The sequence below is a fragment of the Melospiza melodia genome, chromosome 3, assembly GCF_035770615.1.
Source record: "Melospiza melodia melodia isolate bMelMel2 chromosome 3, bMelMel2.pri, whole genome shotgun sequence".
Lineage (NCBI taxonomy): Eukaryota > Metazoa > Chordata > Aves > Passeriformes > Passerellidae > Melospiza > Melospiza melodia.
In genome coordinates, this window is record NC_086196.1 from 33,628,762 (window position 1) to 33,644,265 (window position 15,504).

General features: G+C 46.4%; 1 protein-coding gene across 3 annotated transcripts in view; it reads right to left on the reverse strand.

The window, feature by feature from the left end:
- Nucleotides 1-6,999: 6,999 nt before the first annotated feature.
- SGK1 (serum/glucocorticoid regulated kinase 1) overlaps nt 7,000-15,504 on the reverse strand; it is a 70,225-nt gene continuing 61,720 nt past the window's right edge. The window contains exons 1-12 of one of the 3 annotated variants that reach the window (XM_063151230.1): nt 15,000-15,293; nt 12,351-12,426; nt 11,836-11,911; nt 11,293-11,397; nt 10,780-10,863; nt 10,546-10,677; nt 10,149-10,261; nt 9,826-9,949; nt 9,384-9,479; nt 9,115-9,270; nt 8,917-9,006; nt 7,000-8,217 (exon numbers count right to left, since the gene is read on the reverse strand). In XM_063151230.1, the coding sequence (XP_063007300.1) occupies nt 8,050-8,217; nt 8,917-9,006; nt 9,115-9,270; nt 9,384-9,479; nt 9,826-9,949; nt 10,149-10,261; nt 10,546-10,677; nt 10,780-10,863; nt 11,293-11,397; nt 11,836-11,911; nt 12,351-12,426; nt 15,000-15,237 (1,458 nt within the window). In that variant the 5' untranslated portion in view covers nt 15,238-15,293 and the 3' untranslated portion in view covers nt 7,000-8,049. Of the gene's footprint in view, nt 8,218-8,916; nt 9,007-9,114; nt 9,271-9,383; nt 9,480-9,825; nt 9,950-10,148; nt 10,262-10,545; nt 10,678-10,779; nt 10,864-11,292; nt 11,398-11,835; nt 11,912-12,350; nt 12,427-12,526; nt 12,685-14,999; nt 15,294-15,504 lie in introns of those variants that run through there. The other 2 variants (XM_063151231.1, XM_063151228.1) reach the window with 2 other exon arrangements.

Below are 15,504 nucleotides of genomic sequence, written 5' to 3' on the forward strand. Positions count from 1 at the left end.
GTGGAAGATGACACTGTTTCTCCCAGAGCCTTCATGTGGACATTATAGCTGAAACATAGGAACTATTCTAAAGGTTGCACAATCCATGGAAATTCCGAGTGCATGTTGGAGCATGGCTGCTGTGGTCCATAGCCTCAGGCCCTGACACATAGGGCTGTACAGAGACAAAACAACAACAAAGCTCCTGCTGCCAACAGCCAAAAGCCTGCAGCCTCAGGTCAGCATCTCTAACCTCCAGTTGCAATCACGTGACTCAAAGGGATTGATTTTCCATAGCCCAGCTGGGTGACACTAGTGGTCTTAACGCATATGTGAGAGTGCTGAGACAAGTCCCACTTTTACCAGAATATTGCTGTTCTACTCCCCTTTACAACTCCAGCCTTGCGCTGGACCATTATTCTGTGCTGTAATAAGGAAAATGAGGGGTGTTATGGGACCCTTCTCTTTTGTTTAAATGAACTGCCATTTTGGCCCAGTGGTCTGTGGAAACACATCAGATGTGTTTCTAAACCAGATGTGAAATAAAACACCACTTGAGCAGCTTGACCCTGTTTTACTTTACAGCCTCCAGCAGGGACAAAAGCCACCTCAGCAATGGCTCCATAAGGCAAGGGAGGGAATTCCCGAGCACTGCTAGCAGTTTTTCTTACCAGGCTGTTCCAGTCAAGGTGACATGGAAACCAATAAACATTGTACATCTGGCCTGTCCACTGCAACAGAAGCTGCACACTTGGAGGGAAGGAAAAAAGGAAATGCATAACTCTTTACTATGAGGATGGTGAGGCACTGGAGGAAGTTGCCCAGTGAAGCTGTGGATGCCCTTTCCCTGAAAGTGTTCACAGCCATGTTGGATAGGGCCCAGAACAACCTGGTCTGGTGGAAGGTGCCCCTGCCCATGGCAGGTGGGTTGGAACTAGATGATATTTAAGTTCTCTTCCAACCCAAAGCATTCTGTGAATCAATGATTATACAAATATATATATATCAGAATGTATCAGCAAGAACTATAGTACACACAGCAGTAGAGCAGGTAGTTACTAAACATTAACTTTTATTTATGTAAATAAATAAAACTCACTCCAGTGGAGTGAATATGCTGTGGGCTTTGCTTATTGTAAGGCTCTAAGATCTATCTCAGAGTGACTAACTGCAGTATTTGAGCATGAACAGTTGGTGAATTATTTTTGACCCAGATGGTAACAGGCCCCCATCAAATGTTTTGTTTGACTCATGCCAGCTGAATGGCTCTGCTTATGGTGCTCTCATGTTACATGAAAAAATGGTTTACAGGTTTACATGATTTAGTATAACTCCCTGTAGATCTTGGCAGCATTTCACACAAGAACTACTCTCCTTTTATATATTTTAATGGAGTGTCTCAGTGTCTTATCTATTTTCAGCTCTTCACCATTACCTGTCATAATACTGTGCATGATGGGAACATGCCAAGGGATGCAATGTCACATTAATAATTGTTAATATATAACAGGGCAGATAACCAAAGTGATAAGTATTTTAGAAATAATAAAACTTTTTTTTTTTTGCTTTTCATATTTGTTCTCCAGCACTTTCCATTTTATAGACTGCTTGTTCTAATTCTCATGTCCTGGTTGTCAGTAGCTGAAATACTTCTTTGTAGTGGCCACAAAATAAGGAGCAGTTTATCTGTAGTCATCTGTAAACCTTAACTTAAAAATCCATGCTTTGGAAGCTGATTGTCAAATCTGTTAAGCCTTCTTCTGGCTTGCAGTCATGTTTTAAACAAATACCGTTTTTCTCTGCTAAATGTTCTTAATTGCTTGCAGGGCTTATCAGCATCTGCAGAGGTAAAATTCTTCAACTCCCTGGTGAGCTGCATCATTTCCAGTTAGTTCCATGTCTTTTGATATCAATCCCATGTGCCTAGGATGTGATCTGCTAAACACACATAGACGGTAAGCAAAATATGCACATGCTGAATGATCATCTGCGAGGGAGGAGGAATCTGTTTTAAGCAAGTGCATTTACAAGTCAGTGAAAACTCCATTTATAGGCAATGGAAAGAAACCATCCCCACCAGAGCACCCAACATGTCTGTTTAAGACAAGTGAGATCACTTTCTCTCTCTGGGTACCTGGAAAGTCGCTGTAAGGAGAGACTATGTTGCATGCTCAGGTCTGACCCATACTGATCAAGAGGTATGATTTAATTAACTTAGCCATAGACTGTAAACTGGCATGGGGCCCAGTGTTTCTCAGTGAGACTATTTTCTATATTCAGAGTTGAAAAATTAATAACTAGATAATCTCTTATTAAGCAGGGACGGTTCTTACAAGTCTGCAAATTTATCATTCACAGAACATCAGTAAAATATAACCTTAGTACCAACCTGATGTCTGGAAGCCAAAGTGATCCTGGAATACAGGGAAACTTTGGACCCAAATCTGGAAACATAAGTCACATTTGCGACCCTCTTTTACAGTAACCAATTAAGCATGTCCCATAGTCTCATGGTCATTACTAAAAAAAAGTATATGGATTATTTTGTTCCTTCAGAAAAGCTAGGTCCCTGTATACCCACATATCATTCTTAATTTTTATTTCATGTTCACTTCAGCACAATCAGTCATTAACTGTGGTTGTATGGTCTATATTACGTATGTTCAAATCCATACACAGGCTATTTTTTGCATCTATAATTGAACTGATACAGAGCAGTTCTCAGCAGGAAACTACTCTGTATGGCATATACTTTGTACTTGGGGAGACATTAGCTGTCCAGCTGCCTTCAGAGCAGTATGTGCATTTACCTGAACTAATAAATTTATTTCCCTAAGAAAAGCAAAAATGGTAACTGACTGACTTACATTTTTTAAAAAATATATATAGAACTGTGTGCTAGATTTCTGCTCCCTGGTAGACTACAAAAAATATTGCCTCTTTACAAAAGTAAAGATATGTTCCTATAGATTTCAAAAGTAAGTATATGCATTTTCTACACCAGTGTAGAAAATCTTAATACCAAACCACTAGAGACCAATCATAACTATAGACTCTAAAGTGCAGAGGGAAGGATGTTTAGGAGAATTGAGAAAGCAGGATAAAGTCTAAGAAGGCTTAGGCCTTATCCTATAAACCACTTATTTGTGTGCTTCATATACTACATTCATAAATGATGGCCTGAACTGTGGGATCTCTCCTCCTCATCAACATGTGAGAGACCCTCCACAGAGTACCGAGTTCTTCACATCCTCATTCATGGGGAGAGACAATTCAGTGAGCAGATCCCTACCAAATAAACAGGCCAAGGCTGTAGATCCCTTCCTAAATAGTCCAGCCTTTCCAGACAAGGAGCTGCTGAAGGAGCCATGGGCACAGCGCAATGCTGTTCTGGCCTGGTGCTGCTTATCCCTCCTGCTGGAGGAGAAGGAGAGGGGCAGCACCCATTTGTAGCAGCTGGCAATCCGGGCACCAAAAAATACTCGGGAGGGAACTCTTGTGCCAGCCTGGTGCTTCTCAGAGGCAGATGAGTCCCGATGGGGATGTTACAGGGAAGACTGAATCTGACAAGGAAATCTGGGCTTAGTAAGGCCTGCACAGCTCCAGGAACGCAGCCCCTCTATCATCACGGGTGGATGCCTGTCTGCAAGAGGAACCGGAGCTGTGCCATGGCTCCTGCCCCTCTCTCAGCACCAGCTTGAACCAATGGCTCACGAAGAGCAGGAGGAGGGCACCATTTCCCAGAGGCGCCGTCTGCCTCCCCTCCTGTCCCTGACTCCGACAGGCTCCCACCCCCGCCAGCGCCTCTCTCCCGCTCCCGGCGGGAGCCGAGCGCTGCCCGGCGGCACCACAGGGTGTCAGCCTCGGCCCGGGCCCACAGCGCGGCCCCGCTCTGCCCGGGCTCGGGGACACGCAGAGCTGCAGGACTGACCGCACATAGCCGCAGGTGACCACAGGGACACGCGTGGGGACCAAACGCTGGCACTGCGGTGCCCCCGGACCTGTGCAGGAGAGCCAGCAGCTGCCGCATTTCAGTCGCTCACAGAAGAGACCGACCTTTCAGAGCCTGGCTTGGCTCTCAGCAATTGCTGAACAAATTGTACATATCTGTATTAATTGTTTGAAGATTGCTATTTCAGTAGGGTTTCTCCCCCCCCCCCCCCCCCCCCTTCCCGCCATATCTTTGGCATGTTTTGTAAGCATTTCTGCAGAAATTTTCCATAACCAGGCCTAGCCAGCATGGAAAATTTTATCCCGACCTTGAAATGTAGGCCTTCGTAGCAGGAACTGCTACTGTGAGGAGCATCAGAAAGCATCTTTACTGTAAACTGTCATAGCAGTCCTACCAGGGTAGCAGCCCTACAGCCACGTGGTATCACATAAACATCTGTAGATCTGGTACTGCAGCTAAATAGGAACATAGTTTTGTGCAATATTTCATTTCCCTTCTTACAAGGGTCCAGATGGGCCCAGAATCATCTCACCTACCCTCAGGTACCCCAGGTGAGATGCTGAATTAGGACTACTAGCCAAAGCTTCTTTCTGAGCAGCATCCCTCATTTCTAGCACCTATCTGTAGAAATGTTTCACTAGAGATGCAAGGCTGTACCAGAGTCTTGGGTTTTTTTCATTAATTTCTCCAGGCTCATTATAAGTCTACAGAGGGTAGGCATAAACTACTTTCTAAGAATTTTTTTGGGGAGAGACAGGAACCTCCTGCTTAATTTGCTTATTATCCAGTCTGTCCTCCAGCCTGCTGAGTATAAGGAGCAGAAGAAAAATAGTCACTGGGAAGTTTCTCTTATCTCCCTAAGGGTCATGAAACGGTTCATGTCTTTTGGTACACGGAGATAAGCAGCACCTACTAAACCACGTGAGATGTCTGCATTTACGTATTTCAATTTTTTTGCATGTATTATCAATACAATCCACCCAAAGAGCATATGAAAGCCCGAGCATGCTATGCTTGCTATGCAGATTGCAATATAAGTGTTAGAAGTTTAGTTGCATTGACCATTCTGCTAAATAAAGCTGTCCAAGCTGGTGGCAGTTACCACACTGCCACCAGCAGAAAGTATGGATGACTACTTCCATTTTACAAATGAGTGAAATTAAAGTACAGATTCAGGTCTTAGTCAAAAAAGCTCATAACACTTATGTCACCTCTGATTTCAGGAATGCTAGCACTTTGCCTCTCAGTGCAGAGACTTTTCTCTAAAGAAAATACAGATCTTATAGACACAGAATCCCATAAAACAAACAAAACAACAAACCCAAAACCCAGGTGACTTCCACAGATTCTTCCTACAGGCATGACTGTAATACATCAAGATCAGCAAGATTAAAATCATGGACAACTTTTTCCCCTTTTCAACACCAAACAATTGAGGTGGCATGTGTTAAATATTCATTGCTAGCAGTTGCAGACTTTTGCAGAAAACAGCAGCAACATAATAAGCCTACGCATGGTGGAACATTTAGAATTACAATCAGACATTGTTTTTTAAAAGGAACCCATTAAATACCCTACATCTTGGCAGAGATGAAAAGCACATGATGTACACCTTTGAGTCACTGAAGTTTTATACTTCTTTATTATTAATTTCTCCAGCAGGTTTTTTTCCTTGGAAATGATAGGCAGCGTTTAACGTTCTGTTACCCTGGAGCTGCAGCTCTCTGCTCGCGTATCTGCACGCAGCACCTTGCTCATGGCTGGGAAATGTGAGGCAAAGATAATGTGTATGCACAGCTTCGTTGCTTGGCAAGAAAAGCTTCATTTTCTGCAGAGACAAATTAGCACTATATATTTTAACATCTCTAGCCTACAAAGTCACGGGCACAAAAGATGTTTCAGGAACATTATAGCAGTGGAAGACTTTGCAGAGCCTGTTAGTGCACTATTCAAGGAGTTTTTGAATGCATGAATTTGAGTTTGTTGGGAGTTTGAGGGGGAGGTGACTGCATCTCTTTCAGATAATAACTGGATCTCAAAGGTTTCTTGGCTGCTATAAATTAGCATTTTCAGCTCTGAGTGTGGTCTCCCAGAAACAGTTTATGGCTAAAGCCATACACATTTTTCTGTTCCTACATGGAACGGATAATAAAAGCTGGAAAATTACTGCAGGCTTTTATCTCAGAAATGTAATGAATAGAAATACCAGCCCTATTAGTGAATTGCTTACACTGCTGTTATCACAGCAGCCTGAGCAACATTCAACTATCCAACTTTTCTCAGCAACTGTTCCTCTGGATTCTCAGAATTGCTAAGACCAACAACTGAAATACCCAATGGATAATGGAACTGTAAAGAAGGTGCAGAAGCTCAGTTCTTCAGAGAAAAAAAAGCCATCCCTCACCACACAAAGGAAACCGAACAGGATCACCCAAGAAGCAAGTAGGTGATCTTGCTTCTTGGCCCGAAGTCCCTCTGGCAGGCCATCTGGTAGCAGTACTCAGTAATAAAAAACTAACAGTTTTAGGTAAACAGTTTTACCCCAGCTGCAAGCATATGATCAGTGAGTGAATAGATTTCGAACACTGGTAAACTCAGGGTACAGTGCACTGCCCCACATCACAGCAGCAAGGTTAGAAGCTCCAGGATGGACTCCCCAATAGGCGCTGTTTCCAAAGTACCATCATAGTCTGTAGTGTACATCTGCACTGCTAAAACATCTCATGTCTTGGTTACCTAAGGACATCATTCAAGTGTAGCTGTGCTTTGCCCCCACCATAGAGCAGCACCTGCACTTTGCTTGAGGCAGAGAAACTAATTTTGGGGGAATGGGAGCATTTGTATCACGAAAGAACACCCACTCTACACAACCACTCCCAACACCCATACTTGGAAGACCAACTCGTATCCACGTACTTTGCCAAGTCATATTCATGGCAAGACTTCTATGGGTGCAGTCTGATGGAATAACCATCACACACCTAAACAAAATTAGCTGATTGGCAGCTTGGACTTATTTTAAATCTTGCTAAAACCTTTGTTTTAAAATAAGACAAAGTTCATGGAAGTATTTTTCAGGATTTTACTGCAAACCTATGGGTCTGGTCACAAAAAAATATGATACATATAACCATGTTAATTATATTACATTACAATGATGGTATACATTACAAGTAAGTCTGTAAGTTTAAATATACATCTAGAGTTACAACTGAATGTACAGATCTTTTTTACAATACATACAATCAGGAATGAAAATCCCTCAAACCCCAAGACCATAAATAATGCCCATTTTACAGATGATATCTTTTAAACTAAAGAAGAAAAAAAAGAAACCAACAGCTTTGACTGACTGCACAGCTGGGGCATTTTGGTCCATAAAAACCCTTTCTAAAAATAGAAATCTTTTTTCATAGCAGCAATGCTTTCTTCAAGCATTTGGATACAAGTAATTGTGAGCCCATTTCAATAATTTTAGTTGACAGTATAGATTTACAAAAGAAATTTCAAAATTACACTTAATTTATCTTCCAAATATGGAAGAAACAAACAATGCCCCACATTGTGGTATCCTGCAAGTGTCACACTGATGCTTTAAACTAAGTCCATCTGTAGTACGCAGACCACACGCATACCATTTGTTCACATAGTAAACCCACATAAATGAACTGAGAAACACACTCTGCAACAGGGAAAGCTTTGGAGCTCACAAGATCTCATCAGAAAAAAGGCACATTTCATAAAATCCTTATCACCTTCAGATAGATCTCCAGGCAAGGCTTTTCGAGCACGATTACAAAACAGCTTATTCTTACTCCTACGATCTGCCGTAGCAGTCTATGGCAGCGGTCATTTTTTCTTTCCCAAGGAGACAGCACCACTTTGGGGGAAGAACAAATGGAAATGAAAAGCCTGTAAAGCTCATTTAGAGTGATGTGCTCTTCAAAAAAGCTTCCAGCAAACAGTGTAGTTGAAATTAAGGCTGCAAAGCTGCCATGGTGGAAATGTGCAAATTCTCTTTCAAGGTGACTGGTCAACTGGCAGTTCCACCAGAAGGCCAAACAAAAAATAAAAATAATAGTTGTTATTATTATTAAAAAAGAATAAAATAAAAACGTTCACAAGAAAGAGTCCACGGGTGGGGCATATGAGAAGCCCAAAAAAGCCTCAGCGGCTTCTTTGACGCTGGCAGTGATGAGGATGCTGTCTGGGGACTGGCCAATGGAGTTAGGGACTGGCTCATCTGTAAACTCCGGATCAAAGTGTCGCAGGTCACTGGGGCCGCTCTGTGGAAGGACAGAAAAGGAATTTAGACCTTAAGATTTTGTGAGCGCGCAACTCAATTCTCTATGGAGACAAGCACCCTCATACAGAGACTCGGTGTTATCACCTCAGGCCCCCTGTTTAGCAGCCTTCAACAGTTTAGTTTAACCTTTTTTGTATGCTGTAGCACACTGACTCATCACTAAAAACAAGATGATTCAACTTAGTATGGCTGCACTCCCACAAAGCTCATGCAACAGAAGCTAAATGCAAACATGCCACTCTGCCACACAGCAGTTTGCAGTGCAGGACTTTGGTCTCCTAGTTATTAAAGGAAGTTATAAAATGCTCAGAAAATTATGGAGAGCAACCTCCACAACCTGATCTCTCACTTTACATGTTAGTATCTGACAAGCCAATTTTAATTCTGCCATAGGGAAGCTACTTGCTCCCTACACCTTAACTTCTCCTTCGGTAAAATGGGGAGGCTGGGCATTATTTTAAAATTCCCATGCAAATGAAGCATGTGAGACAACAAAAAAACCAGCCAAAGTCAATTACCACCTGTTTTTTACTTTGTTTGGACACTGATACAGGGGAAGGAAAGTTCCATTCCCCAAACACACCCACATCTGGCCACTTGCCCCTGGCTCCTGGGCACCCCACAAAGACAAGGGGTAAAAACACTCTCCATGCACCCTATAATTAGAAGTGATACGTACCACATTTGGGTTAAAAGGGGGTGTAATCTTCTTATTAATGAGATCATCCCAGTTAATTGGGGAGAAGAAGATGTGATTCTTAATCTCCATCTGTTAAGAGAGAGAAAAATAGATTAATTCAGAACTGAGCTAATGTAAACACTATGGCCCAGTCATCCTCCCAACACTGCATGAGGGCGCTGGCCAGTTCTCACTTACAAAGTCCTCCTTGGCACCGAGTCTCTTTGTCCTGTCCTTCTGCAAGAGGCCTTCCAGGAGATGTCTAGCTGAGTTAGTGATATTTGGCTTCAGCTGCAAGGGTTTGTTCAAGATATTGTCATACATTTCTGCGGTGTTTCGGCTGTAGAAGGGCGGCTGTGGGAAGCAGAAAAGGAGGAGTTAATGAGGCTGACAGGCAGGCATGGGGTTTCTTGTGGGAAAAGGTTGAGTAAGCTAGTTTGATCTGTCATGAAAGATTTGTTGCTTACCAAGCCATAAAGCATCTCATACAAGACTGCTCCAAGGCACCACCAGTCCACAGTCCGGTCATAGGGCTGCTTATGGAGAACTTCAGGAGCAAGATACTGTGTAAGAGAAGGAAAAGAGCCATGTGAGCCATAGGGATCTTTATAACCAAGAAAGCCTCCCCATTCATGAATGAAAGCAGCTTACTGAATCCCAGCAACATCTAGGCTAAAGGAAAGCTACACTATTTTTACAGACAGGCAGATGGCTTGAGAGCTGTTCTCTCCTGCTCAGCAAGCTCCATGCATCCTACATGTATTCACTGGCAGCCCTATTATTAAAAGGCCCATAATGTCCCCTGCTCATGTAACCAGCCTTACATACACGTGGGACAAGTCAGTTTTCACTGCTAAGAACAGCTCTTGCTGTCATGCTGAGAGTGGGGGGGCTGAGGGCTGGCCATACCTCTGGTGTGCCACAGAAGGTGGAGGTTGTGCCATTGTGCTCTATGTTTTCTTTGCAGAGTCCAAAGTCAGTCAAGACAATGTGCCCCTGTGAATCAAGCAGGATGTTCTCTGGCTTCAAGTCTCTGCAGGAAGAGATGAAAGAGATAAATGTTAGAGGAGGTGCAGCGAGAATATTTTAGGTGCAGCTGTTTAGAGAAGTTCACTAAGCCACCACAAAATATTAAATGCAATTCCAAGCTCCTATGGAGCTGAACTTTTCAATGTTTATTTAACAAAGCACATGGTTTTTTTCTGTACAACAAATTGAACAAGGCTGCTCACCGATAAACGATGTTCAGGGAGTGCAGATAGCCTAGCGCACTGGCAATTTCAGCAGCATAAAATCGGGCTCTCGGCTCCAGGAAGCAACGCTCCCTCTGGAGATGGTAGAACAACTACAGGAGACAGAGAGAACAAAGTCGTGTAAACGGCGCCAAAGCCTGTTAACAATGCACTTAATTAGACTCAACATATATAGCACGGGGAGAACAATAGCAGGAAATGGCCTAAGGATCCTTTGGTAGTTCAAAAGTTGGCAGGCAGAAACATTGAATCTAGTAACTTCTCCCCCATGACTTTTCCCCTTGCAGCTTTTTTTGTATTTAAAAGGAAGGGTGAAAATGTCTACCCTACCACCATGCACATGATAGGAAATACTAATAATTTTCTTACTGCTTACCTCTCCACCATTGATGTAATCCAGGACAAAATACAATTTGTCTGCAGTCTGGAAGGAAAAGTGAAGCCCGACCAGGAAGGGGTGTTTCACATTTTTCAGCAAGACATTGCGTTCTGACATAATGTGCTTCTCCTGAAAACATCAGAAATCCATTAACATTTAGTACACATGCTTAGCGGTAGCAGTAAAAAGTTTTTGATGGACATTGCAATGGCATTGAGAAGAGCAGCTTACCTCCTTCTTCTTCAGGATTGCCTTTTTCTGCAGGACTTTAACAGCATAGAACTGCTCTTCTGCCTTATGCCGTGCAAGGAGGACCTGAAAGTGCATAAAATTGCAGAACTGAGTAATATTGAAATATGGAACAACTTGTAAATGCAGCCAGCAACCAGCCTTTACTTTAGCTTCTGAGCACTGCCACATCCCTCTGGTTCAATGTGCAAGCCCTTTGCTGGAAATGCCTGACACTGTTACCATTCTGGCAGAATTATCTAGCCCAAAGATACTACATCTAGCTTCTTTCTCTTCCAAAAGCCAAGTACATCTATTCTTCAGAGCACTAGAGGACTGAGTTCCCTTGCTCTTCTGACTCATTCAAATGCAGAGTCCCTGCTCCTGCACTGGATGTGCTCAGGTCTGGTTTGAGCGATCACCATTCACCAATGGCAGTGCAAACCCCACTCATTGGTATTTCACAGAGGAGCTCAAGAATAAATAAATTAGAATGAAAATAAAAGTTATGCTTACCTTCCCAAAACTGCCTTTTCCAATCACTTTTAAGAAATGAAAGTCTGATGGTTTGGCATGTGGGTTGGATGATGGGCCGAGATTGATCTGCTGTGAAGGACTGGGCTAAAAAAATAAAGAGAAACCATGTTCATTAAAACAGCTCAGCAGTGAGAGTCCCAACAATTTATCCTTTCTCTAAAAATATAAATGAAGTGACCTTGAAAATAAAGATTAACACTCTTATTGCCACTAAAACTTGATCTCTAACAGATATCTTAAACTAATAGCTACTGCCTAAAAAGTCTAACAACTATAGCTTACTTAAAAGTGCTTGTTGAAGTCCTCGACACATTCCATACTGAAATAACAACTCATAACTCTTCTTAAACATTTTTATGTTTTAAACAGAAAGTTTCAGTCTAACCCAACTATTCCTCCTTGTTTACATTAGTGTGCTATGAGATTGCACTAATGCAATACTCATGATGCTAATTTCGCTACACTTCTATTAGTGGCCGAATTGGTGTTCTAAAAATGTCACACTGAGTAAAATCTACTTACCGGAGGAGAAGGATTAGCATTCATAAGTTCAGGCTCTTGAGGCTGAGAGATTTTCAAGATAGACTGAACTTCAGGGCTGTAAGGATAAGAGCACACATGATTAGGAGTTAACCGGGAGCAGCACAGGCAGATCTTTTCGCCAGAGGGCAAGCACGTATCGCGGAAGAGTTTTGCTTGAGTCTACTACAGAAGGCAACCAAAACAATCCATTCGATTTAAAGAGTAAAATTTTTCTAGTGACAGTAAGTTCCATCATACAAAGAAATTTACATACACACTAAGTACGGCACAAAATAGGGACGGGTCCCTAGAAATCTCTGACTTATTTGTTCCAAACCCAGCTCACGGAGAGATGGTTGCGAAGTGACTAATACCTCAACAAGACAAATAAATTCTTCCGTAACAGTAATGCCGCAGGAATTGCGGTAAGCAAACATTATTTTTAAGCTAGATCTCGCAATATCTAGGGATATTTGTGACTGAAATCCCCTCCCCACAAGATTTCTGACACTTACTGCTTGCATGCATAGGAGTTGGTGGCTATCTTCTGAATGAAATCGTTTAGTCCCATTCTTCTCTGCTTCATAAAAGCTATAAAGTAAAAGGAAAGGAGAAACAAAATCGTTAAGCCACCGTGACAGAAAAGTCACAGCCCCTTGAGCTTCTTCGAAGAAGTCCGCACGCCGCTCACCGATGAGGATGGCCACCATCCCTCTCATCTTCGAGTAAGTCAAGGTAGGACCAGACGCCTCAGCTGCTTTCACGGTCATTTTGAAGCAAGAGCGGGATACACAGCAAGAGCACAGTACCACCAGCTCCCGGCACCGCACTGACTTGGCGAAGCACCCGGCGGCGTTTAAGTGGCGGCGGCGCTGGGCGGGACCGGGGCGGGGCGGCGACGATCGCGCCCCCCCGACGTCCTGTGAGGGGCGGCCAGTGGCTGCCTCGGGGGATGTCGAGGGTGGGAGGGGAAGGCAATCGTCGCTGCCTCACCACCGCCCTAACCTTGGGCGCAGCCCTCAGGGGAGCCCCCACACAGTACCCCGCAGGACCTTGCCTCAGGATGCCGAGCATCCACAGGCAAAAGAATCAAATCCTTTTTTTTTCCTTGACAGCAAACTCCCGTAACCCTGACTTTCTCTCTCCCCCTCCCCCCCCTTTTGTTATCCGGCCCTACTTATTTTACGGTTATATAAAGTTGAAATCTGGCTGTGTTTTTAGGACGACCACCTCTTCCCGAAAGCATGGGTGTCCCCCCACCAGCCCGCAGTCTGCGTCCGCTCCCGGTGCCGCCGCACCGGCTGAGCGGCGATAAGGGACGCTGACGTCTCCCTGAAGGAGCCGCAGTGACTCAGAAGAACAAAATTTCCTGCCCGGTTTTCAATAAAACAAACAAACGTCCCTTCTGTGCACTGCCCTGATCCTGGCTGGGACATAACTAAAAGGAAAAGGAAAAGAAAAATTAATGCCAAAAAGGGAAACAACGGGGGAAAAAAATCCGTTCCCTGAACTTGGAGGAGAGAGCAGAAATCTACTTCTAGAAAAGCTGGGGAGATTACCGAGGGCTGGACAAGTGCAATAACGGGGGAGGGGGGAAGAAAAGGAAACAGCCCCGCTCTGCAGATTTTGTTTTTACTGTACACGGTCATTTGGGAACACCGTGTACCCGGGATTTAATGGCTCAGTCGCTTCCCCACGGGCGCGCCGGGGGCACACCAGGAGCACTGGTGCATGCACGGCGCCCAAGGTGAAAGGATGCAGCCGGAGCCCTCCTCCCGGGGGTCGCGGCAAGGACCACGGCCTGCTGCCAGGCTCCCCCGCCGGGGCGCATCCCCGCCCCAGCCCTGGCACGGGTCGGGGGGGAACCGAGCTCCTGCGCCCTGCAGGCGGCTGGAAGTTTCCACCCGACGGGGTGTTATTCATGCGCGTTTCGCCTCGCTGTCTGAACGAAGGGCGCTGGGTTGCGGCCAGCCGCTCCAGCTGCAACCTGCCCCCGTCCTCCCCCCGCCCGGAGACCGTCTTTTTACTCTTTTTTTTTTTTCCCCCTCTGTACCCGCTGCTGCTGCCTCCCCCCAGAACCAGTGCCGGCCGCTGGGTGGCATCCCTTGGCAGCTGCCTGCAGCCTGCGCCACGGGGGAGAGGGAGGGCGGGCAAGCAGCGCTGCACGGCAGCCGTCACAGGCAGCAGCTCACCTTGAACGGCGACATGGATGACCCGGAGAAGAGAGAGACAGAGCCCTGCGAGTTGGGCACAGGTCTTTCAAAAGCGCTACAATGGCGTTATAGGGAAAAAGCAAAGAGGGAGGATTGCCGGCTCCGCGCCTCCGGTGGCCTTCCCGGAGCAAGGGGCCCTTGGCCGGCCCCACCGTCCCGGTTCGGGGAAGTGGAAGGGAGCCGGCGCCAGGGAAGGAAGCGGCGACGGGAGAAGCAAGGAAATGTGGACTGCAGCTGGCGGGGCTCTAAATTCTCTCACTTGTGGCTTTCCTCACTCTCTTGCACACAGAGATTGCCACTGTCATTAATGCAAGTGGAGAACAAAAAAAAAAAAAAAAAACCAAACAAATTCCACAATAATGTTTGGGATTTAAAACTATCCTCAAAAAAATCCCGCTTGATAGATTGAAAGAGAAGCAGACAGTTGTCTCTGTCCCTTCGTGCTGTTTTCAGAGTACTGCTGTTAAAAACCACTCGAGATCCACAGTTGGGAGGGTCACCAAAGTCCCCGTCCCCTGCTCCTCTGCCTGTTGGCATCTCCGGGCTACGAGGCGAAGACCCCCGGCACGTTCCTGCCGGCTGTGCACAGAGGCAAGCGGCTCCCAGTCTCTGGCACAACCCGCCCGCAGTTCTGCACAGCTTGCCAGAGGCTGACACCCACTGCCGTCCTGCCGGCTCAGCCGCGGCCCCCCACGCCGCCCGCAAGCGCCCCCGCTCCAGCCGGCTCCACCAGCGCCCTCGCCCCCGCTCTGCGTCGGTCTCTTTACAAGGATTCCGCTGCTCTCGCCAAGTCACCTGGCCTCTGTTCGTGCCAAGCGCTGCCTCGGCTGCCCCCCGCACGCACCCGCCTGTATCCCCCGGTGCATCGCTGCGCGGGGACCCCGCTGCTGGGGGAAGGCTCTTTTCCCCGTGGAGAACAGTTCTCCTGCCAGGGCGGAGCGGTGAACCCACCTTTCAGGGACGACTTCTCCTCTTTGCCCCTCATCTTGCTGCCTGTCGGGACCCCGGGCGCGGCGCGGCGGCGCGGAGGCTGTGCCTGGGCTCCCGCTCCCGGCCGCTGCTGCAATCCCGAATAACTCCCCTTCCTGGCCGGGCGGCCCGCAGGCAGGAGGGAGGCGGCGAGGGCGGCGAGGCCGGCCGGCGCTCCCGCTGACCCCTTTATGGACGCGCTATCGAGGGCGGCTGACATGCGGGAGCGTTATAAAGTTCAGCACGGGCCGCCCCGCACACTCTGCCCCGTTGCAACATCACCCTCAAAATTACTGTAATCAGCGCGCACACAAACACACGCACGGGCGGAGCGGGGCGGGGGGGCCGCTCCGGCCCTCCCTGACCTGCCGGCCGCGGCCGGCCCTGCCCCACGGAAGCTGGCGCTGCCCACGCTCCCCGGCCAGGGCGCGGTGCGAGCGGCCGCGCACCCACGGCGCGGCTCCCGCGCCCCCTCCCCTCCCGTCCG